Source organism: Sceloporus undulatus, chromosome 6 (genome assembly GCF_019175285.1).
Source record: "Sceloporus undulatus isolate JIND9_A2432 ecotype Alabama chromosome 6, SceUnd_v1.1, whole genome shotgun sequence".
Classification (NCBI taxonomy): Eukaryota; Metazoa; Chordata; class Lepidosauria; order Squamata; family Phrynosomatidae; genus Sceloporus; species Sceloporus undulatus.
Window position 1 is genome coordinate 40,680,028 of NC_056527.1, and position 22,425 is coordinate 40,702,452.

The 22,425-nt window shown below is 39.9% G+C and overlaps 1 protein-coding gene across 5 annotated transcripts in view; it reads right to left on the reverse strand.

The window, feature by feature from the left end:
- Window positions 1–20,199, reverse strand: part of IGF2BP3 (insulin like growth factor 2 mRNA binding protein 3) — a 97,564-nt gene extending 77,365 nt beyond the window's left edge. The window contains exons 1-3 of one of the 5 annotated variants that reach the window (XM_042471934.1): window positions 20,182–20,199; window positions 14,267–14,444; window positions 11,098–11,158 (exon numbers count right to left, since the gene is read on the reverse strand). In XM_042471934.1, coding sequence (XP_042327868.1) covers window positions 11,098–11,158; window positions 14,267–14,441 — 236 coding nt within the window. In that variant the 5' untranslated portion in view covers window positions 14,442–14,444; window positions 20,182–20,199. Of the gene's footprint in view, window positions 1–11,097; window positions 11,159–14,266; window positions 14,445–15,153; window positions 15,458–19,921; window positions 20,109–20,181 lie in introns of those variants that run through there. The other 4 variants (XM_042471932.1, XM_042471936.1, XM_042471931.1 and 1 more) reach the window with 4 other exon arrangements.
- Window positions 20,200–22,425: the final 2,226 nt, after the last annotated feature.

Genomic DNA, 22,425 nt, shown 5'->3' on the forward strand with positions numbered 1-22,425 from the left:
ATTCGCCTTACGCGAAGGGATCCGGAACGGATCCCCTGCGTAAGGCGAGGACAGACTGTATACAATAAGACTTGAACATCCACAGATTTTGGCATCCACTGGGGGAAAGGTTCTGGAACCAAATCCCAGCAGATATCATTGGGACCACTGTACTTCTTAAATTATCTGATGTGGCAGACTGACCATTTGTTCCCCATGTGCCAAGGATTGATACCAATTGTTTCTTTCTTTCCTGGAAACTTGCAATTCCAATTGTTCATTTATTTCCTGGAAACTGGCCACAGACCAGTAGTTGAAATTGAGACAGTGTGACTTCTAAGGCTGAGACCAGTCCACTGACCAATCCATGGACTATCCTTCAAGTAGTTTATATCAACTACATGCCATTTCAAACTTAGCTGATGTCCATGACTAACCTAAATTAACTGAACCTCAGTTTTAAACATACAGCATTATGTCATTTCTCTCCCTACATTTAAAGGGATAACATGGAGTATGGGTAACATGAAGAATGCCAGTATAGAGAGGCAGTGTGGTGTAGCAGCTTGAATTGGACTACAACTCTGGAGACCAGAGTTCAAATCCCTGCTCTGCCATGGAAACCCACCAGATGACCTTGGAAAAGTCACACTCTCTCAGTCTCAGAAGAAGACAATGGCAAGCATCCTATGTACAAAACATGACAACAAAACTCCGTGACAGGTTCATGTTAAGAGTTGCCATAAGTTGGAAATGACTTGAAGACAAGACCCTTGTTATACACTGGGGTTTGTTTCCAAGATCCCCCTTGTATAACAAAATCTGTGGATGCTCAAGTCTCATTAAATATAATGACAGCAAAATGGTGTCCCTTATAAAAAATAGAAAATCAAGGTTTGACATTTGAAATTAATACTTTTTTGGAACATTTTCAAACCGTGTATGCTTGAACTCGTGTATAAAACATCCGTGTATAAGAAGGGCCGACTGTATGAAAGAAGCAATTTAAATGTTTTACTCTAAAAGATACATGAAAATAATTTTTAATAGCATAGAAAATTTCTTTCCCCAAAATTTCCTTTACCATTTTAACTTATTGTTACTCTTTCCTTCTCACCCTTGGCTTATACAATGGCTATTCTACACTTTATGTTGGTGTGATACCAAAGATAAGAGTCAAAGTGCACCAATAGAGTGAACTGCACGTTTCTCTAGACCTAACCCTTCCCTCCTCCCACAGCTGTGTTATGGGCAGACACTGAAAAAGGGGGCAGCTAATTCAAGTTTAAAGTATGTTCTATTTGATCAAAGAAGAAAACAAGTTCTAAAGACAAAGAGTTGCAATACAAAGTGTTTTCTATCACTATCCCCGCCCCTGACACTCCTTCAAGAGTAATTCTTGATGAATCATTCAAATAAAAAGCAAAGGCACAGATATCTTACCCAGAACAACTCATATGGAGCAACCAATGTGCTTTCAGGCTGATAAGACCTTCTAGACATGGAGAGTTAACACTACCCAATTCCAAATTAACATAATAAGATTTAGAAATTGCATCGGAAACACTTCCCCACAGAAAGCTTTGCTGAACTATCCCATTGGGAATGAGGCAACCAGTTTGCTTACTCAACCAGTTTCTTAAAACTTAACTATTCTTTGTGTGTGGGTTCTAACTAATGTACCCACTACCATTCCACACAGAAAACAACTCCTCAGAACCAAAACATTATGAAGAAACTAATGTTAATACACAACCTGTAGATAGGGATACGGTGACTTCAGCATTACAGGATTTTTTTTTAGGTTTTTGCTAGAAGCCCAATCTTGGTCAACCTGGAATAACTGAAAAATAGTGATTCAGGGACAGGACATACACTATACAAGAAACAGGAAACTTCCAGGCACATGCTTAGCCTAGCAATGGCTCTCCAATATAAGTAACAATCTTTCACTTACATCCCTGCTGCCCAATGTGTGATGAAACCTTTTTCATTTTTTGTTCAACAACCAAGACTCAGAAACCCTAGGTAATCTGCTGCAACTTAGAGGCCTACCAAAGGAATTGCCATGTTGAAATAGACATAAAGACACAAAGCAACAACAACAAAAACTCCTACATGATGAATTAGTATATATATTTGCACAAGATCCAATTCAGTACCTTTTGCTCCTCCATTTAAAAGATATATGTAAATATATCCCACAAATCAGCATATACACAACAGTTAGTGCACCTATTTACTTAGCTAAGATAAATATCTATAAACTAAATACTTTATTAAATCAGTTTGCAATAAGTGCTCTGAAGAGATCTTGCTATAATACATTTTCTGTCAGTCTGTTCTTACTGATTTTCCTTTGCAGTCTTTTTAGAGCTGATACACTGGACTTCACCTTACATCTGAGGATTGGCATCTATGAATCTATTGAGCAGGGGTAGGCAACCTGTGGCCGTGGGCCAGATGCAGCCCGGCGAGGCCTTGGGACCGGCCCCAGCTCGGTCCTGCCGCCGATTGCCACCAGGTCCTTTGGGGGGCAATTGTCTATAGAAGCCTCAGAAACATGCATTTATATTAACATTTTTAAAAAAATCAGCAAATTTTTTCGTGTGTCCTCCATTTTTTTTAAAAAAAGTGTCTTCCATTTGAAAATTTTGTCCTACATTTGTCCTGGTTTATTTATATATTTAATTTTTTTTAAAAATATTTAATTATTTATTTTTTTGGCTTCGGCCCCCCAGTTGTCTGAGGGACAGCAACCCGGCCCCTGGCTCAAAACGGTCGCCTACCCCTGCTATTGAGCTTAAGGAGTGAAACAAAAGTTATCAATGTGAAGCTGGTCTACAGTTTCTAGGGAAGCTACATCCTGAAAATGAAGGAACTTTTGCTTTTCAGCAGCCTGTCTTGAGCACAAAACAGTTCAACCCCTTCCGAAAGACCAGGAGAAAAACGTTCACTACAGTGCAAGCATCAATAAAAAGAACAGTTTCAAATGCTACATAACCTTGATACATTTTAAAATTCTGTTGGCTATTCTTAAGATTAAGCACCTGTATTCACACCCTAATGAAACCACACACAAACATTGGTAGAAACCACTATATTACCAGACTGAACACAGAACAAGGTCACTGAGAATGTGCCTTCCAAAAGCCCACATTCTCAGTTACCTTGTTCTGTGTTCACTCCAAAGCTCTACCTGCAAAAGTTCTCAAGTGACCATGGCATACGCATAAGAAAATATAATGGACAGTCTGCAGTATCTGCTAATTCAAAGTATACCCCTGAATGTGGATGTTCCATTTTTGCTAGCACAGCTGATAATAACCAAAAGACCTATATAATTTTTAACTAAACTCTCTATACAAGCAGCCATCACAACATTTCTAAGCTACGCTTTATCTTGAATCTACTACTAATCAGTTCTACTAGATGACTCTACAGAGGTCTGATAGAGAAAATTTAAGAATGGAAAGGAGACTGAATATTCTTTACTTTGTCCAAAGGCCTCCCAAACTGATCTCCTTACTGTCTCCAAATAACAGAAAATAGAACTATAAAAGATTTCCTTGGGAATAGTTTTTGTACCATCTTCAGTATTCATCTATGAGACGAGAGTGATGAACCATAAACAATACTATAAGCACAACCACATGTTGTTCATAATAACATGTTCACAATAAGATTCCAAAGTCCACATTGTGCTAATACTTTTATTAGGACAACCAAAAATGGGAAGTTTGTGCCTTTTTAAATTGACCTCATAAAGGTATTACCATAATACAGACCAAATACAGCCACTACACTTTATATTAAGGAAAGATGATGTTTCAAGTCTGGATGATCAAGATAGCAGAACAGACCTAAGAAAAGAACAGGAAGACATATACCTCCTCCCTAAACTCTGTAATCCAAGGTTGCATTTGTGCATCTTATACTGCTATAGAAAGTATACCTTCAGTCAGATGACACTGATAAGCAGAAGGAAAACAATGCCCTGCTTTTGCCTAAGGATGAGGTGGCTTCAGGGGATGCACACCTTGTCAAACCAAAAATTCCACCAGTGTATTTGTGGATTTGCAAGGGTATCCTCTCTATGTAACATAAGCAAAATCAAGATGAACTGCTCCCTAGAAATGTAGTATTCTCCAAAAGCTATCCAGCAGCAGAATCTCTGAAGCTGTGGCAGAGTATTCATTCCACCTCAGAAGTTAAAACTGGGTAGGGAGAACTAACTGGTCTCAGAAGAAGTATGCTGTGAGACATGCCTTTCTTCAGGCTTAACAGGAAAGCTGCCAAAGGGGAATGAGCTGTGTGCCTTGAAATCAGTGGATTAACATGTCTTGCTGTGTCTATTCCCAAGACAAATCCCTGTAATGGCTTTGGGACCAAGTTGGGGAGGGGGAAGACTCACACACAAATCATTCAGCTGCTGCAGGAACACATCAGCAGGTGCTGCAACACTGCAGCTGAGGTAGTTGCTGTTCATGGAGTTAAGGAATGTTGACCTGACAAATAAAATTGTTCATTTCTTCCTTTATGCCTTGTCTTCCTCCAATAATATTTTGCTACTGATCCATACTTGTATCAGTCATTTTCCTTTCCCAGCAGTTCTTTGAATTGCTTTCTTAAACTTTTACTACTACAGAACACTATACCAGTAATTTCACCAAGCCTTCTTTGCTCTCACCTCCAGACATCTTTCCTGGAAAATCACAAACAATTTAGACTCCATCACTGAGATAAAGGACATCTTTCCCATCAAGCTTTTTTAGTTAGCAATAATGCCTTGTTACGGTTTTTATGCTGCTGTAATGATACAATTTTATTGCATTGTTGATTTTTTCAGATCATATTTTTTCATTACATAAACTGCTTTTCAAACATGTTGCACAAGTATTTTAATTTTATAAACTGCCTGCAGGTAACAAGGTTCTGAACCTTTGTTACAGAATGCAGAGTGCTATGAACATGATTGAACCAATCTGGTAAAATTCAGTACACAGTTACTACCATAAATATGACAGCCCCCTCAGACCTGGTAAAAACAGTATGACCAATCTCTGGCCAGCTGATGTTTTTTTCTAACTAAGTCATCTACTAGAAAAGAGACAGTGTGTGCTATCAGTTCACACATTATCCCTCTAACTTTATAGTTGCAACAGCACAGCAAAGAAGAACAATACATGCTTCCATCCCACTCTGGTACCCTCTAAATCTTCTCATTTTAAAGAGAACAGAGAAGCTACTGACAGCCATTGCCTGAATTACACTGCAAGACTAGTTAAGAGTGCACACTTTACACAATTGATTTCTTTTAATTATTCTCAGGTGATTTTATCCTGATCAAACCCCTATGTAATTTCATTTTACTCAGAAAACCCTTCTGATTCTCACCTAATTCATGCAATGGGACTAGGTTTTTAGACCTTGTATTTGAAAAATATTAACTCAAACAAATAAGATACGAAAAGATTTAAAAGCACATGATAAGAGCAAATGTAGATTTGCTTTCTCAATCTGGAAAAAACATGCAAATGGGTTAAAAATAGTTGTTACATATAAGCAGGAATAGCAAGATTCAGTATTGTTATCTTCAAACCTATGGTACAGAGTGCTTCAATGTGTAGAAAATAATTACATTTCAGCCATAAGCAATTAACCAATAAACCAGCAATTGACATTATCATGTAGGACTGCTTAGCTCCTTCATTATAGGGGACTATGGGGGTGGTCATTCTTTGATGGGTCTCTTCCTTCATTAATATCTTACTGGTCCATCTTCATGTTTCCAGATTAGCACACATGATCTTTCACACATACTAGTAAGCGTCATTCTCCAACTGCACTGTACTTTCTATCTGCCTTTGTAGAAACAATACAAGTAATATGGGCATTTAAAGTGTCTATATTTTGAAAAGACAAGGCTGCACATTATTTATATAAATGTTTCAGCTGATTTTAACATTAAGTATTTTTGTATTTTGGCAGGTTATTTTCCCTATAAGGTGTTCAGGTACTATTTCTTGGATACAGAAGATCCCACACCATAAACCTATATTTGAAAAACACAGTGCTTTCTCTAGTCCATAACAGCTTTTTTCTGGTATCAATACCTTACAAGCAACATTTGGAAGCTGTTTTAAAAATGTACATAATTGGCCACTTAAAAAATATCTAACACAAAATTTTGAATATGTTGCAAGGACTGGATAAGAATACAACAAGTAAGCAGATGTTTCAAGAGCAGAATACCAATACTGTGTCTATGAAATGTGGTACGCTATGCACATGCTCCTTTCATACCATCACTTCCAAAACAACAAATGAAATATCTGACTGAACTGTCACTTCTATTTTAACTGGAATACTATGTGTAGTGTGTAAAATGGCCCACATACTGTTATATTTTTTTCCTAAAAGCAAGTGAGTGAGAAAGACATCTGAAAGTCCAATGTCAAATGAACTGCATTTCATTTGACATTGGACTTTCAGATGTCTTTCTCACTCACTTGCTTTTAGGAAAAAAATATAACAGTATGTGGGCCATTTTACACACTACACATAGTATCCCAGTTAAATAGAGGACATATAATAAATTTTAAAATAATAATAATTGTAAGCCACTCTGAGAGCCTTTAGGGCTGAAAGGCAGGGTATATAAATACCGTAAATATTTAGGTAGCTTGGTGGACTCACAAAACCATCTATGTACTCTACGCAACTGCCCATGCTGCTAATGCAGCATTTCCCACTGCAATATATAAAGTCCACTGTTCAGTTTCTGTGGAGTATTATGAGGGTGAGGGTGGTGTGCAGGGATATCTTCCTACAAGCCTTCCCCCTCATGACAACTGCACCGGCAAAACCTGAACCGCATCTGTTATGGAGCATAATTAAATGTGGAGGGTCAGCATATACTGTGGCATTCCTGCATGCCTCTTCCCCATTAACTGCACACTCACCCACCATTCCACTAGCTTACCTCTCAGTTTGGTGGGAAAGGAAGCAAAGACATTATGAGATCCCAGCATTCATAGATGAGGCACAGATGACATGAGGAGAGTGGATATGTTCATTTCAGTGCTTATATGCGACTCCTGACACATGCCCACTGTCTTTAAGGGGCACATGTAGCAGAAAAGCTATCTACCCCTGACATAGCTATAAATCTGTATTGTGCCTCAGTGTCCACTGTTCAGTATCTAAGCACCAAACCATCACTTCTGTGTCATTAGGATAACCTGACATTTCATTTCTAAACCCATAGGAAAAACAAAAACAAAGCCCAAAATGGGTTAGCACCTAGCCTCTAGCTGGAACACTGCTTTCAAAAGGATTCTAATTTTAGGTTAATAAATGTCACAAACACATAATTTGAAAGGACTGAATAATATTCAAAGTACTCAAGAACTGACTCAGTATGCAGCCCCCAGCTGGCCAGTATCAGATCCCCACCCATCCCCCTACCAAGCTAAACTATCCATCAGACAACAAATGACATCAGTACAATCTGAATAATCAGGCTGTAGTATGTATATTGCCCCTCATGATAACAGCTGCTCTTGTGCCATGCAAAGGAGCATTCTAAAGGGCTTGCACACAGTTTTTCCAATATGCATGTACTGTCTTGTTGTGCATATTTTTTTTCCAATTTGTGGCAATGGATGATCACAGCTAAAAATGTTCCACATTCTTTTGAAACATGTGACAAACAACAAACACTGTTATAATGCCACTTCCAAGTTGTGAATGAAGTGTTCTAAGCTTCCATAATATATCCAAAGTTTTTCTATGATCCATAAGGTTATGTATTCAAAAAAGCTGCATTCTTTTTGTGTTTGCTTGAGGTTTCCATAGTAAATCACAATCAGCTTCAAGCTAGAGCCATATTATAAATAGTTTGTTCCTCTTCAGCCCCCTCCTCAAAGTATCCCCCCTGCCACCTTCTACACAGAATATCTAGTCTATTCCCACTATCATATCCCAATCACAATATAGTCTACCTGCCTCAATACTTAAATGAGCATTCTAGAGCAACCACAGTAAATCGCCTTTCACAGCAGATAGAAAGGTTGCTTTTGTAAATGTGGGTGTGTACTCTTCCGATCTAAAAGTCCAAACTTCTGGAATGCAGTAACTGCTGGGCTTTAAAACTCCTTTTAAATAACAAACCAGGCTATTTTTCAAGGTTAATTTACCTTTATTAGAACTCCTGACACCAGTATGTGAGGAGGATACTGGTTAACAATACTCCAGTGTCTACTCCTTCCACGTGGTCTCACCAAACTGATGGGGGGAGAATAGCTACAACTGTAGAGCACAGAGACCTATCATTACATGGATGAGAACTTTTACCTCAGCAACATTAAATGATATACTTTTATATATTGCTCTGAACCTTTTTGAGAAAAAAATATGAATACAGTTTAATTAACTGACACTTTACCAACAAAATTATGCTGCCAAATTAATTTGCTCAACAGCTTTTTGAATCTCACTGCAGCATTTACACAAACAGGTCAGTTCCAATCTAGTGTCCAGCAAGTATATTTTTTAAATCTCACTTTTAAAAAAGTATAAAGGGAGAGGGAAGAAATAAAAAACTAATACTAAATTCTCTAACTTACTAGACACACCTTTTGATACACAGGTATAACATGGATGTACAGAGGCAATCTTTGCATAAACACTTGCACATAATGTTCATTTATGCACTTCTATAAATAAAGGTTCTTTTTAAAATTCACAGTACAATAATCTATTAGTAGAAGACACAGGACAGTTACTTGCTACATAAAGTCAATTCTTCACATTAAGAAGGTATATACTTTGAATTGTTATATTTATGTTCAGCATTTCAGAATATTATTTGCAGCAGAACACGTGATTCACTAGGAACCAAATCACAGTGAGATTACTAGGACTTATTTCAAAGTGTGCATAGCAGTACACTGGACATTTTGTTAGCTTCAGTACTGAGATTGTTAAATTTATAGCACACATGCACTTTTGTATTCTGTTAAAGTTTTATAGCTAATCACCACCAGAAATATGTCAATGAATTTCAAAAATATTTTCATCACAAATATATTTCCCATATTGTTTCTTAATTAGATGCATGTTGTAGCCTTCCTATAACTAATCTGTGAAGTTCAAAACAAGAAAACACACAAGAAAAACTTTAGTATGATTAATACTGTGCAGCAGGTCAAGATAATATAAATGCACCACAACAATTTTTTTTGACATTTAAAGTAAGTTTTCTTTTAATTTAGACATACAACTATTGAAATTTTAATTATTGTTAGATTTAGAATATATTACTGTTAGCCTGTGTTACATATGTCAAATTAATATTAAAATTGCTGTGGTATATGTTAGAACAGGCTATTAAGCTTAATGACTTTTAAATACACAGACAGACAATGGATGTTGCCAGTAAAGAAAATGGTTTCTGGATTTTTTAATGTAAATCAAACTTGGAAATACTATTAATACAGGTTGAGTATTCCTTATCTGAAATGCTCAGGACCAAAAAATGATTTGGATTTTGGACTTTTTTAAAATGTTCAATATTTGCTTATTTTTATTGCGGTATTTTTATTTCTTGTTGTTCACCGCCCTGATTTTCAGAAGGGCGGTATACAAATAAAATTTTATATTATTATTATTATTATTATTATTATTATTATTATTATTATTTTGGAGATGGGACCCAAGTGTAAACACAAAATTCATTTATAACTCATAAACAACTTACACACGTAGCCTGAAAATAATTTTATACAGGATTTTAAATAATTTTACGCATAAAACTAAGTTTATGTACACTGAACCATCAGAAAGCAAAGGTATCACTATCTCAGCAACCCATTTTGGATTTTCAGAATAGCATACTCAACCTGCACTAAGCATACCAAAATATCTAGGCCTAAATACCCTAAAGGCACCAGATCCTGCCTGATCTAAGCAGGGTCAGCTCTGGTTAGTACTTGGATGTGAGACCATCAACAAATACCAGGTGCTGTAGGCTATATTTCCAATGAAGGAAGTGCCAAAAACCACCTCTGAAAATTCCTTGCCTAAAAAAACCCTATGGAATTCATGGGGGTCTCCATGAAAGACTGTAAAACACACATACCTACCAAAATTAATACCAGGAGATAGCACTGACATATCCTATGCCATAAATATGTCAAGGCAACTAGCTTCTTAGCTGTTGTATTTCACTCAACTCCCTTAATCAAATTTTCATTTGCTTACAAAACCATGTATATTTTAATTTCACAAATAGCATGCCAAAATCTAATTTCACAAATGAGACACCAACCATCTACTGTTAGTATTTCCGAACAGCTACTAGACAGGCTTCAAAATGCACATGTCTAAGAAGAACTATTCCACATGGGCAAATTTCATGTCTAAGCATTCAATAATAAGAGTATAAAAATGAGCATAAGATAAATTTGTTTGTTCTCTCAAAACAACTGTGATTACTTTATAATCTAGCCATTTAGGAAATAAAAGCAAGATTTAACTAGTCAAAGCACCTCTTAATTACTGATTAATTGATTCCAGCACAATTTTCACCTACTAGGCCTTCAAGAGGCATTATTTCTCAGACTGCAGTACTTATTTTCCAAAACACACAGAACTTCAACTATGTATAAGCTGTAACTTACAAAAACATAGGCTCCCATACAGTTAAATAGGAATATCGGTTGGCAATACCTCAACTTAAAGTTCTCTCTCTCAAAAACAGTCTCCACAATTTCACATAACCACAGTTCCAAAATGAAAAAAGACAGATGTACAAGATGTTTGCAGCCTGTCTTATTTATCAACGCAGTATTTCTTCATATTAAATTACTTTCCAAAAAATTGCTCTATGAAAACTTCAAATGCTTTTAAAGAAGTCCCATCCTCTATCAACTTCAAAATTCTGTACAGACACTGCAGCATTCTTTGAGATAAAAGCAACATTATATGAATATCACAAAGTAACCCCTTTTTAACCACCAGGCTGTTAAACATTTTAAAGCTTCTTACACATTTCCAACTGAATAATTATTTTAATCCCGAGAGAAAAATATAAATATATATGAAATAAATTACCTTTGTCTTTTTGGAACAGAATGTTCAACTTCTATGAGTTTCCCATGCAGTTCAACTTTACCTGCAAATAACAACAAGCTGACTTCAGAAGGAATCGTTGCGCTCTCTTGTGCCCACCACATCTTTTAAGGACACCCCCCTCCAACTGAATGGTGATGCTAAACATCACAGGAAACACAAATGCAACATGTTTTTAGTTTCCTTACCAACGAGCTTGTACAGTAGCAACAGAAACACAGAGGGAACAGACAACGACAAGTCAAAAAGTCCCACTTTGGAGGGAAAGGCGAGATATAAATAAAGTGATTGACTGAAGTTGCCTTCCAAACAGGCCACTTTCAAGATAAATGCTTGGAAAGATATTGTGATATCTCTCGTCTTTACTGGAGGAGGAGATCTGGCCACTTTAATTTGTATTTTGGGCCCTTTTACTTTCTTACTCGAGGAGGGGATCTGGTCATTTTAACCTGTATTTTGGTCCCTTTTTCTTTCTTACTTTAGGGAGGAGATCAGGCCGTTTCAACCTGTATTTTGGTCCCAAATGATACGTAAAACTGTTAACTGCACACAAAAAGTTTGACACACACCCCCTTCATGAACAGGCCTCTAATACATTGACACAAGGAAAGAGGAACTTCTACTTGGGAGGGAGGAAAGTGTATCCATTCCCCATGCGTTTCCCCCCTCCTGCAAATGCACCCATTCTCATCTTTTATACCTCTCCCCTTTATTCCCACCTGCTGGGCCAAAGTCTCCCATGACAACCGGAGGGGAAGAAGAAGAAGAAATCCAGCCCAGAGGCAAGACCATTCCCTCCCAAGAGCCTCCCCTATCACCCAGTGGGCCAAGTTGCCTTCCTCACAAAAACAGGATGTCGGAGCTGAGAGGGGTTGAGATGCTGATGGAGGGAGCCTCAGATTCAAAGGGAAAGAGAAATATTTGAACCAGGGGCTGCCAGGCCTAGACCTCTCTCTCTCTGTCCTGGAAAGGGGAAAAGAGCACAGGAGGGTGACTTTTGTTCTTGTTTTGCTTCAATGTTCGGTCTCCTCACCTTTCTTTATTCACAAGTCTAGGAGACTATGGATGCTTGACTTGTGAGGCGAAGGAAGGAAGCAGATATTGGGGGGGGGGGTCTCCTCCCTACTTTTGTGGGGTTTGCATGCAGCCAAATGGGTCCCACAACAAAAGCTGGCCCTCCTCCCCAAGAAGGGTGACCAGGTGTCTTAACTGCAAAGGAGGGCCAGCTTCTGCTGTGGGCTGGATGCAAATCCCACACCAGTATGGAGGAGACCCCCCCCCAATATCTGCCTCCCTCCTTCTCCTCACAAACCAGGCATCCATACTCTCCTGGACAAGGCACCACAAAATGTAGGATATGACCAAAGAAAATACTTTAAAAAAAAAAAGAAACCACACTCCTATAATTATAAATCCATGCTTCTTAGTCCTGCTCAAAATGGAATGCATTTTGGAAATTCCTCCTGGGCTGAAGGACGAAATGTAGGACATGCCCTGGAAAAGTCTATGGCCACCTTTAGGTCCCAAAGGCCTTTGTTAGGAGCCATCTTTGTCCCTTGAGGGAGAAGGGTAACACGCATTTGGAGACAACAGAGTCTCTTCCCCATGTAAATAAGGGGTTACATGTTGGGCTTGGCATGTCTGTGTGTATCGTATCTCCCTTTTCAGCACTATGGGCCACTTATGGGCCACTTTTTCCTTTTTGCGCGCCATGCTTCCTCCTTCTCCTGCCATCTTGTTGTTGTTGTGTGCCTTCAAGTCGTGTTGGATTTATGGCGACCCTAAGGAGACCCTATCCTGGGGTTTTCTTGGCAAGGTTGGTTCAGAGGAAATTTGCCATGGCCTTCTTTCCCTCAGGCTGAGAAAGTGTGACTCCCCCAAAGTCACCCAACAGGTTTACATGGATTCAAACCCTGGTCTCAAGAGTCATGGCCCAACACTGAAACCAGGCTGGGTTGCCATCTTATTTCCCCTTTAAAAAACAGAGACTATAAGAGGGGGGGGTGTGGGATTTGAATGGAGTTACCTTTTGTTGACCCACAAAAGCTTCTGGGGGGAGCAGGGTGACCAGATGTCCTAACCACAAAGGAGGACAAGGCTCCACAAAATGGAGGGCCTTTGAGATAAAAGGGAGGACAGGACCAAATAAATAAGCTTTTTTAAAAAGCCTGCCACTCCTAGAAATGTAAATCCATGCTTTTCAGTTCTGTTCAAAATGGAGGACGTTTTGGAATGCCTTTGGGAGTGAAGGGTGGGAGATGTAGGACATAAAAGCCCCTAAAACACTCCTAGAAATATAAAACCAATGCTTCTCAGTCCTGCTCAAAATGGAGGACAGTTTGGAATGCTGGGAAATGTAGGACATAAAAGTCAAACAAACACTGCTAGAAATGTAAATCCATGCTTCTGAGTCCTGCTCAAATTGGAGGACGTTTTGGAATCTATCATGGACAGAAAATGTAGGAAATAGCAAAAAATAAAATGAAAGATGAAAAGCAACTCTTAAAAATATAAACCCATGCTTCTTAGGCATGATCAAAATGGAGGACGTTTTGGGAAAAGCCTGATATGAGAGAGAGCGAGAAGAGCCTGGGAAATGTAGGACGCGTCCTGGAAAAGGAGGACGGGTGGCCCCCCCTTCCCCTTTAGTCCTCCTTTTTCATTACTATTTCTACCCTTCAACACCCGACACTTTGCGCCCTTTTGCGCCCGAACACCCCACAAACACCACCACCAACACCCACAAAAAAGAGGGAAGCCATGGGGATGGAGGACGTGCCTTGGAAAAGGAGGACAGAGCAGGGCACACTTTATACCTCCTTTTTAAAGGAGGGGAAAGAAAAGGCTTTCTTTCTTAATGCCTAACACTTGCGCTTTGGGGGAAAATAGGAACACTTTGAGCCACAAACAACAACAAGAACAGCAACCCTCTTTGCAAGGCCTTGTTTATGAGGCTAACCCCAAAATATCTGTAAATGAACCCTAAAAAAAGGCAGAAGGGAGGGAATGAAGAAGGATGGAGAGAAGGAGGAGGAGGAGGAGGAGAGGAGCCGCCATGAGGGTCCCCTAAGGATGGCTGGCAGGGCCAGGCAAAGAGGGATGAGGATGGGGTTGGTTTCCTTTCGGAAGGGAGACCGAGGCAGGGACCCACCTGAGAGGGCCTCGATGGCCTTCATGGCCCAGGTCTCGTCGGGGCAGTCGACGAAGGCGTAGCCCGTCTTGACCAGAAACTGGCCCGAGAAAGGGATCTTGGACTCCTTGAAGAGGCTCTCCAGGTCCTGAGGGCTCACGCTGTCGCCCAGGTTCCCGATGTAGAGCTTGTTCATCTTCTTCGTTGGATACAAGAACGACAACAACAAAATAAGAGCCTTGACTTCATAAATTAAAACACAACAAGGACACACGCTGGTTAGGGATGAGGATCACAACAACAACAACAGAAAGACTCCCCTTTGAAAAGGGGGGAAAGGGTGGTGTTGGGGTGTGTGTGTGTTTTTAACACACACAAAAAGGAACCACAACTGCGGCTTATATCCGTCCCCTCCCTCTCTCTCTACACACACACAAACACAAACCCTGGAGTTTGCAACAACAACAACAACAACAACAAAAGGGAAAGGTCCTAAACTGGAAATCACAAGGATGGAGGGGGAAAAGGAGGGAAAATAGAGATTAAAAAGAGGGAAAATAGAGATTTTAAAAAGGGAGAAATAAAGACTAAATAAAGGGGAACTAGGGATTAAAAAGAGGGGGAATGGGGAATTCAAAGAGGGGAACTAGAGATTAAATAGAAGGGAACTAGAGATTGAACTGGATTAAAAGAGGGAGAAAAGATTTTAAAAAGAGAGAGATTCAAAAGAGGGGGAAAGATTTTTTTAAAAAAGGAGATTAAAAATAGGGGAAACAGATTTTTAAAAAAAGAGGGGAGACAGAGATTAAAAAGAGGGAGGAGAGATTATAAAAAGGGAGAGATTGAAAAGAAGGGAACTAGGAATCTTAAAAGGGGGAAATAGAGATTTAAAAAAGAAGGGGAACTACTTTTTGTGTGTGTCTCTCTCTCCCTCTTTCTCTCTGGCCTCCTTCGGGGGAGTATTGGGGGGAAATATAGCCAACAAAATGTGAACCTAGGCACCGCCTCTCTCTGGAAAAAAAGAAGAGGGGAGGAAGGGAGGAGAGAGAGAGAGAAAGAAAGAGAGAGGGGGAGGGAAAGGAGAGAAGCACTTGAATATTCCGGCTTTTTGAATGAGCCACGTGTTCAAACTACAAATCAACTTCTCACGTGAGGAATCCCAACGCCTCAATTAGCAGCAGATTGGAGCAGCTCAAGGCATTCACAAAGGAAGGAAGGAAGGAAGGAGAGGAGGAAAGAAGGAAGGAAGAAAAGAGGGAGGAGAAAGGAGGCTGGCTTCAGCTGTCCCCAGGACAAGTTGTTTTTAAAAGAGAGAGAGAGAGAGAGAGAAAGGGAGGTCGGAGGAGAGCCCTGGCCTCGTGGTTCCTCGCCCTTCCCCCTGTTTACTACTTTTCTGCGCTGGGTTTGGTTGCTCTACGCATAGCATCCACACTGCGGGGATAATCCGGGTTGACGCCGGTTTCACTGCCGTGGATCCAGGCGCTGGAATTCTGGTGCCGCAACCAACGACAACCCCCAGCATTCCAGAGCCTGTGGAGCCATGGCAGTGAAACCGGTGTCAAGCCGGATTATCCCCGCAGTGGGGATGCAGCACTTCTCTCTCGCGTGCTTCAGGCGTCCTCTGGCCTCGTCTCCCTCGTTTGGATCTGGAGGGAAGCGGATGCTTCACTGAAAGAAAGAAAGAAAGAAAGAAAGAAAGAAAGAGAAAGGGAGGGAGGGAGACAGAAAGGAAGAGAAAGAGAAAATAGAAAGACAGAAAGGAAAATAAGAGAAAGAAAGAAAGAGGGAGAGAGAAAGGGAAAGAGAAAGACAGAAAGGAAAGAGAAAGAGAAATACAGAGAGAAAGAAAGGAGGAAAAGAGAGAGAGAAAAAGAAAGGGAGAGAAAGACAGAAAAAGAAAGAAAGAAAGAAAGAAAGAAAGAGGGGCTCTAAAGGGAGGCTACAATCTGCTCCTCTTTGCAGAGTAATCAGGGAGTAGGAAAGATAAAGGAAAACACAAAACAGAGCAGCCCCAAGGCTCTACAATGGCCACCTCAAGAATATGACCAGAGTCCTCTTTTTCCTTTTCCCCAGGACAGGTCCTCCATTTCCAGCCTTCTGTCCAGGAGGCATTCAAAATGCCCTCCATTTTGAGCCTGGGTTTATATTTCTAGGGGTGGTTTCAGCTTTTTTAGAAATTTGGTCCTGTCCCATGTGTTTCTTGAGGGCCCTCCATTTTGTGGTGCCTTGTCCTCCTTTGGGGTGAGGACACCCTTCTGGTCACCCTGGATAGCTAGGCAGGGAGGGCAAAAAAGCCCCTGGGGAATTAGTAATCTTAGGTGGAAATTATTATTATTATAATATATATTTTAGGAGTACAATTATTCCTTATGCCTCCCCCAGGTCATCTAAAAAAGGCCCCTGGGTGAATTGAATTGAAATCTTGGGGAACCTTAAATGGGAAGTTATCATTATTATTATTATTATTAGGGTATATTATTTCTTATGGCCCTTTTTTCCTCCTCTCTCCCTTCCCCAACTCAGCCAAAAATAGTCCCTGGGCAAACTGCAATTTTGGGGAGAACCTTTGGTGGGGAATTGTTATAATATTTTATTTAGGGAATATTATTTCGTATGGCCCTTTTTCTCCTCCCCCCACAATTCCTATTAAAATATCCTTGGGCAATATATATATATATATATATATATATATATATATATATAGTATTTTGGGGGATGTTAAGTGTGGGGAAGAAGTAGGATATACTATTTCTTGGGGGAGCTTAGGTGTAAGGGAATAAGATATAGTATTATAGTATTTCTTGGGGAATCTGGTAGGAGAATAATAGGATATATCATTTCTTGAGATATCTTAGGTAGAGGGGAAATAGGATATAGTATTTCTTGGGGAATCTTAGGTGGGGAGAATAGGATATATTAGTTCTTGAGGGATCTTAGGTAGGAGGAAGCAGGATATAGTGCAGTATTCATTGGGGAAGTTTAGGTGGAGATAATAGGATATATTAGTTCTTGGGGAATCATGGGTGGAGGGAAAGAGGATATATTGTTTCCTTGGGACTCTTAGGTGGGAAAAAATTAGGATATATATATTTTGGGGGATCTTAGATGGGAGGAAATAAGATATATGATTTCTTGGAGAATCCTAGGTGGAAAAAATTAGGGAGATCTTAGATGGGAGGAAATAGACTGTATTATTTCTTGGGAAATCTTAGGAGGGGAAAAATAGAATATATTTCCTGGAGGATCTTAGATGGGGAGGAATAGGATATATAAAAAATATGGAGAATCTTCGGAGGGAGAAAAATTAGGATAATTTCTTGGGGAAATCTATTAGGAGGGAGAACAATTAGGATATATTTATTGGGGGATCTTAGATGGGGAAAATAGGCTATATTATTTGGGGGGATCTTAGGTGGGAAGAAAAATTAGGATAGATTATTAATTATGTCCTTTCCCCCCCCCCCTCCTTCCTAAGTGCGACCACTTTTTTGTCTGCAGTTTTGGTGGCTCTGTCTGCTTGCAATTGGCCAGGAGCCAAGGCTGGGGGGGGGGGTCTCATCTAGGGCGGGAGAGCATGAGAAAAGGGGGGGCGATGGGTCTCCTTGAAGCAGCCTCCCTTTAACCCACCCCCTTTCCTTCCTTCTTTCCTTCCTTCCTGCATAGTAATATTTCTGGCGATGATGCTGCAGCGCCTTATGAATCAGACAAAGGGGGTGGAGGGGGATATATATATATATATATATATATATAGTGGGTGGATTTAGGGGCAGAGCATGCTCCTCTGACCCCCCCCCTTCCCATACCACCAAGATCTTCTCTCCCTTCCTTTCTTTCAAACCTAGTTAAAGGTGGGTGTTGCTTGGCTGCTGCCCCTCTTATTTTAATTCAAGGAAGGAAGGGGGGGGGGAACAGCAATGGGAATGGTTAGACAAGGCAGCCCTGGGATTGCCATGGAAGAAGCCACCCTCCTCCCTCCCTCCCTCCCCTCATTCTCCTCCCTTCCTCCTCCTCCTCCTCCTCCCCCCCCCCCATTTTGGTTCAAGGAGCCATTCATAATTTTTCCACATTTGTAAAAGAGCACAATGGTGGGTTTGTGGGGAGAGGAGGAGGGTCGAGGGGTGTGTGTGTGTGTGTCTGTGTGGAGCCTGGTTCCAGTGCAAACAAAATGTTGCCTTGGAAAGAAAGAAAGAAAGAAGAGAGAGGGGGAGAGAAAGAAGACTACAGAAATGAAAGCCAGCACTGTATTTAATATATATAGGAATCCAGTAGGTTTTTGTTTAAGAATGCACTTTCATGAAAGGGTTCATTTACTCTGCAAAAAATGGGGGTGGGAGGAGAGGGTCCCAGAGGGGATGGTAAAAGCAGTGTGTAAGGACTTGGGTGGAAAGTCACAATCCCATGTATTATTATTATTATTACATGTTTTGTGGAAATGCAACCTTCGTTTCTTGCATCGCAGCCTTGAACGACTGGCAAGCCAATACAAATCTGAATTTGATCCATAGAAGTGATTTGGACCATTTGGGTGCCAGAGGTGTCCCTTTGTCCAAAGAAAGTGATATCCAATACTTTGGGGTGTGTGTATATGTGTGCTTTTATAAAAGAGCAATAATGGGAAGGGATACTAGGTTTCACCTTGACTTGATACCTTTCTGCAACAAAATGGTTACAGTCTTATAACTAGGAGGAACAAATCATTTCATGAATTCGTATTGACAAATTAGACTGGAATTCTTTGAACTGTCTCAGGGCATTACAGGTTTCTGGGGGAAATCTTTCCTCAGTTGCAATAAACTTTCAGTAGTCTTGTAGTACATTTTTTCCCTGCCATAAGCTTCTGCTATTTGAATATAAATGTGTGAGTAAGGAGGAATGAAGTTGGGGGGGGGGGGAACAGGTTTAAAAAGGTATTTACTACAAGCAATAGTCTACCAAAAAATCAACTTTTCTACTTCTGGAGTTAATACAATTTTTTATACTTTCAGTGTTGCATTAATTTCTTTTTTATTCACAAATGTTAGAACTAAAATAAATTTAATTCAGAAACCTGGGGAAATGATATGAATAATCTCCAATGCTAGCATTGCAATAAAACCTGCAACGCAGCCTTGGATTCAGTGGATCTTACAATTGAAGTGTCTTTAGATTCTGCCCAATTTCTCTTCCCCCAAAATAAGGAAGATTGAAATCTTTTTCTGCATTCAGAGTGGATTCATTTCGTGAACGAAACGTGCCAAAGATTACTAGTTTCCATTACATTAAAATCGTTATCATTAAACAACATTTCGATAAGAATGAATTAGGTTCCGGTTTGTAAACTAAATGCTTCATTTAACTTTGATTCCCAAAACTGTAGGTAAATGAAAGTAATGTTTTATTAGGCACAGCTTGTAATTTATTCCAACCAGTAATTAATTGATTAATGAGTATTTTTTATGGTTGACTTTGGAACAGCTCTCAATAAATAAGTTATGTTTCAAATGAAGCTTACCATGGAATTAAATACAGATCTTCTCATTGTATTAATTAGTAAACTGTTTTTTTAGCAGAACAATTAAGCGATTCCAAGATTAAAGTTTGTTAATTTGCTGCTGTGCTTCACACTAACAAAAACCCTGACCAAAATAAAAGCTTAAACATTACTAAACACTGAAACAATGTGACAAGAAGCCTTACCTTGTACTACTAGCTCCAAAGAGAGATGTATCTACTACTTTCTTAACGCATTTGAAAAGCTCCACTTAAAATCTGTGACTAGTTTAACAAATCAAAAATTTGAATATAGGGTGATAAAGTTCATTAAAACTCAAGGGTTAAACTGGGGAACTTCTGGGCTGTTAAAAAACAAACAAACTACTGGAATAGTAACTATACATTTGCTGTGGAGAGATCAAATTTTGTGAGGAAGACTTGAGCCAGATCTAATAAGCTCTAACCTGTTTTTAAAAGCAGAACTAGATTTTTCTAAGCATGGAGGACAGAAAGCAGTCACTCTTCTTTCAGGAATACAGTTGTGTGTGTCTGTGTGTAACACAAGTGTGCAAAGGGGAGGGAGGGGTGGAGTAAGCCCTGCCTTTGAGGAAGGAGGGGAGGGAGGTGGGGAGGAGAAAATGGATGCCTGAAATGGCAGGAATTTGGGGAGAGGTTTCTTCCAAGCCTCCCAAGAAGCACTACCCTCAACGTTAAGAGGAAGAGATCATTGGCCAGGAGTGCAGTGTGACTAGGTTTTGTTTCTTGGGTCTCTTTTTGTTTGCCTTCCTTACTACATCCCACCCACCTACCCAGCCCCCTTGCCTCTGGTGTAATGCATTACTTCCTATGGAGGATGAGTGTTGCATCGCCTCCAACACATCCCCAGCTGACTCATCCATGAACAACAACAGAAAGGGCAGGACAAGGCTTCCTCCCTCTGCTGTGTGTCATACATGAGACACTTATATTTACACACACACACATATATGCATACTGTGTTTATAATCCTCAACTGGGCTGGGGGGAAGCAGGCACAGCCCTAAAACCATAGAGCCATGCAATGAGAATTCAGAGAGACAGTCTGGAATGTATTTTAATGTAAAATACAATTTGTTTAATTCCAAATTAAAATGTACTTTAATTCCAAATTAAAATGCAATTTCCCACTTTAAATCTTGAGGTCAGAGTTGGAGAGAGTGAGTGTGTGTGTGTGTGTGTGTGTATATATATATATATATATAATATTTGTGTGTGTCTATATATATATATATATGTATGTATGTATATGTATATATATATATATAGACACACACACAGTCCAAAACACACTGTATAAACTGCCCTGGTTCACTGCTAGCGAATTCTGGAAACTGTAGTTCTGTGAGACATTTAGCCCTTCTCTGTCAGAGAGAGAAAGAGAGAGAGCACTCTGGGGCCACAACAAACTACAATTCCCAGGATTCCCCAGCCCTGACCCAGGGCAGTTAAAGCGGCCTCAAAGCGGATTTATTCCTGCAGTGTGTTCTGGATCATATATGCAATTAGATATGTGTATGCATTTACCTAATTGCACACACACACACACATATTAGATATGTTGCATGTATCTAATTGCATATACAGTATATATACATAATTACATGTGTGTATATATACACGTAATTGTGTGTGTGTATGCAATAAGGTATATGCAACATATCCAATTGCATATATATAGACACACACACATGTAATTAATATTCATGTAATAATGTAACATATCTAATTGCAATATATATATATGCAATTAAGTAAATGCATATATATATATATATATATACACACACACACACACACACACACGCTCTGATACTACATTCCCAAAAATGAGAAGAGCATCCTATTCCCTGCAACGTATTGCTCTCAGCGCGCGCATGCGTATCTGCGCCTCTTGCAGTCGTAGTAAAGCAGCGCGTGAGCTCAGCAGCGCTGGGACTCCTCTCTGCGTGTGTGTAATATGTGTGTAAGAGAGCCGCCCTCCCATTGGCTGAGCGCTGCGCCTATCAGAACCCTGGGCTCCGTTGGCGCCAGCCGCTCCCTGATTGGTCCCCGCTTCGTTCCATTCACAGGCGGCCCTGGATTGTGGCGCGAAACCTTCCCCCTCCCTCCCCTCCCCCTCCCGCCATAATATCCCTCTCTCCTTTTGTTCAGTGGGTGGCTTCCTTCTCTCCTCAGCCATGGGCCTCTCCTTCTGCAAAGAGGGAGGGGCAGAGGCAGGGAGGCATTATGTATGTGCCTCAACTGGAGGCTCTCTCTTCCTCCCTCATCATGGCTGGCCCTCTTTTGGGGGCCTGAAACTTTACACCAGAAGGAAGTTACAAGCCTTTTTGTTGTTTATTATTAGCATGCTTATTTATGCCCTTGTCAGTTTGTTATTGTTTGTAGGACATAATAAACATAATAGTAAACACAAAAGGCTACTAACTTCCTTCTGAGGCAGTTTTTTTAAACTGAAATTCTATTGTTAAAACCAAGGAAAGAAACATCCAAGCACAGAAAAGGAAAAGCAAACATCCACTGTATTACTAATATCTACAAATTATCTACTATACACACAACACACACATATATTACTTACACATACAAACAATAAACTAACCTGGACCTAACATACTAATAAACAATAAAAGGCTTCTACTTATAAACTACTTATATCTACATTGCATTTT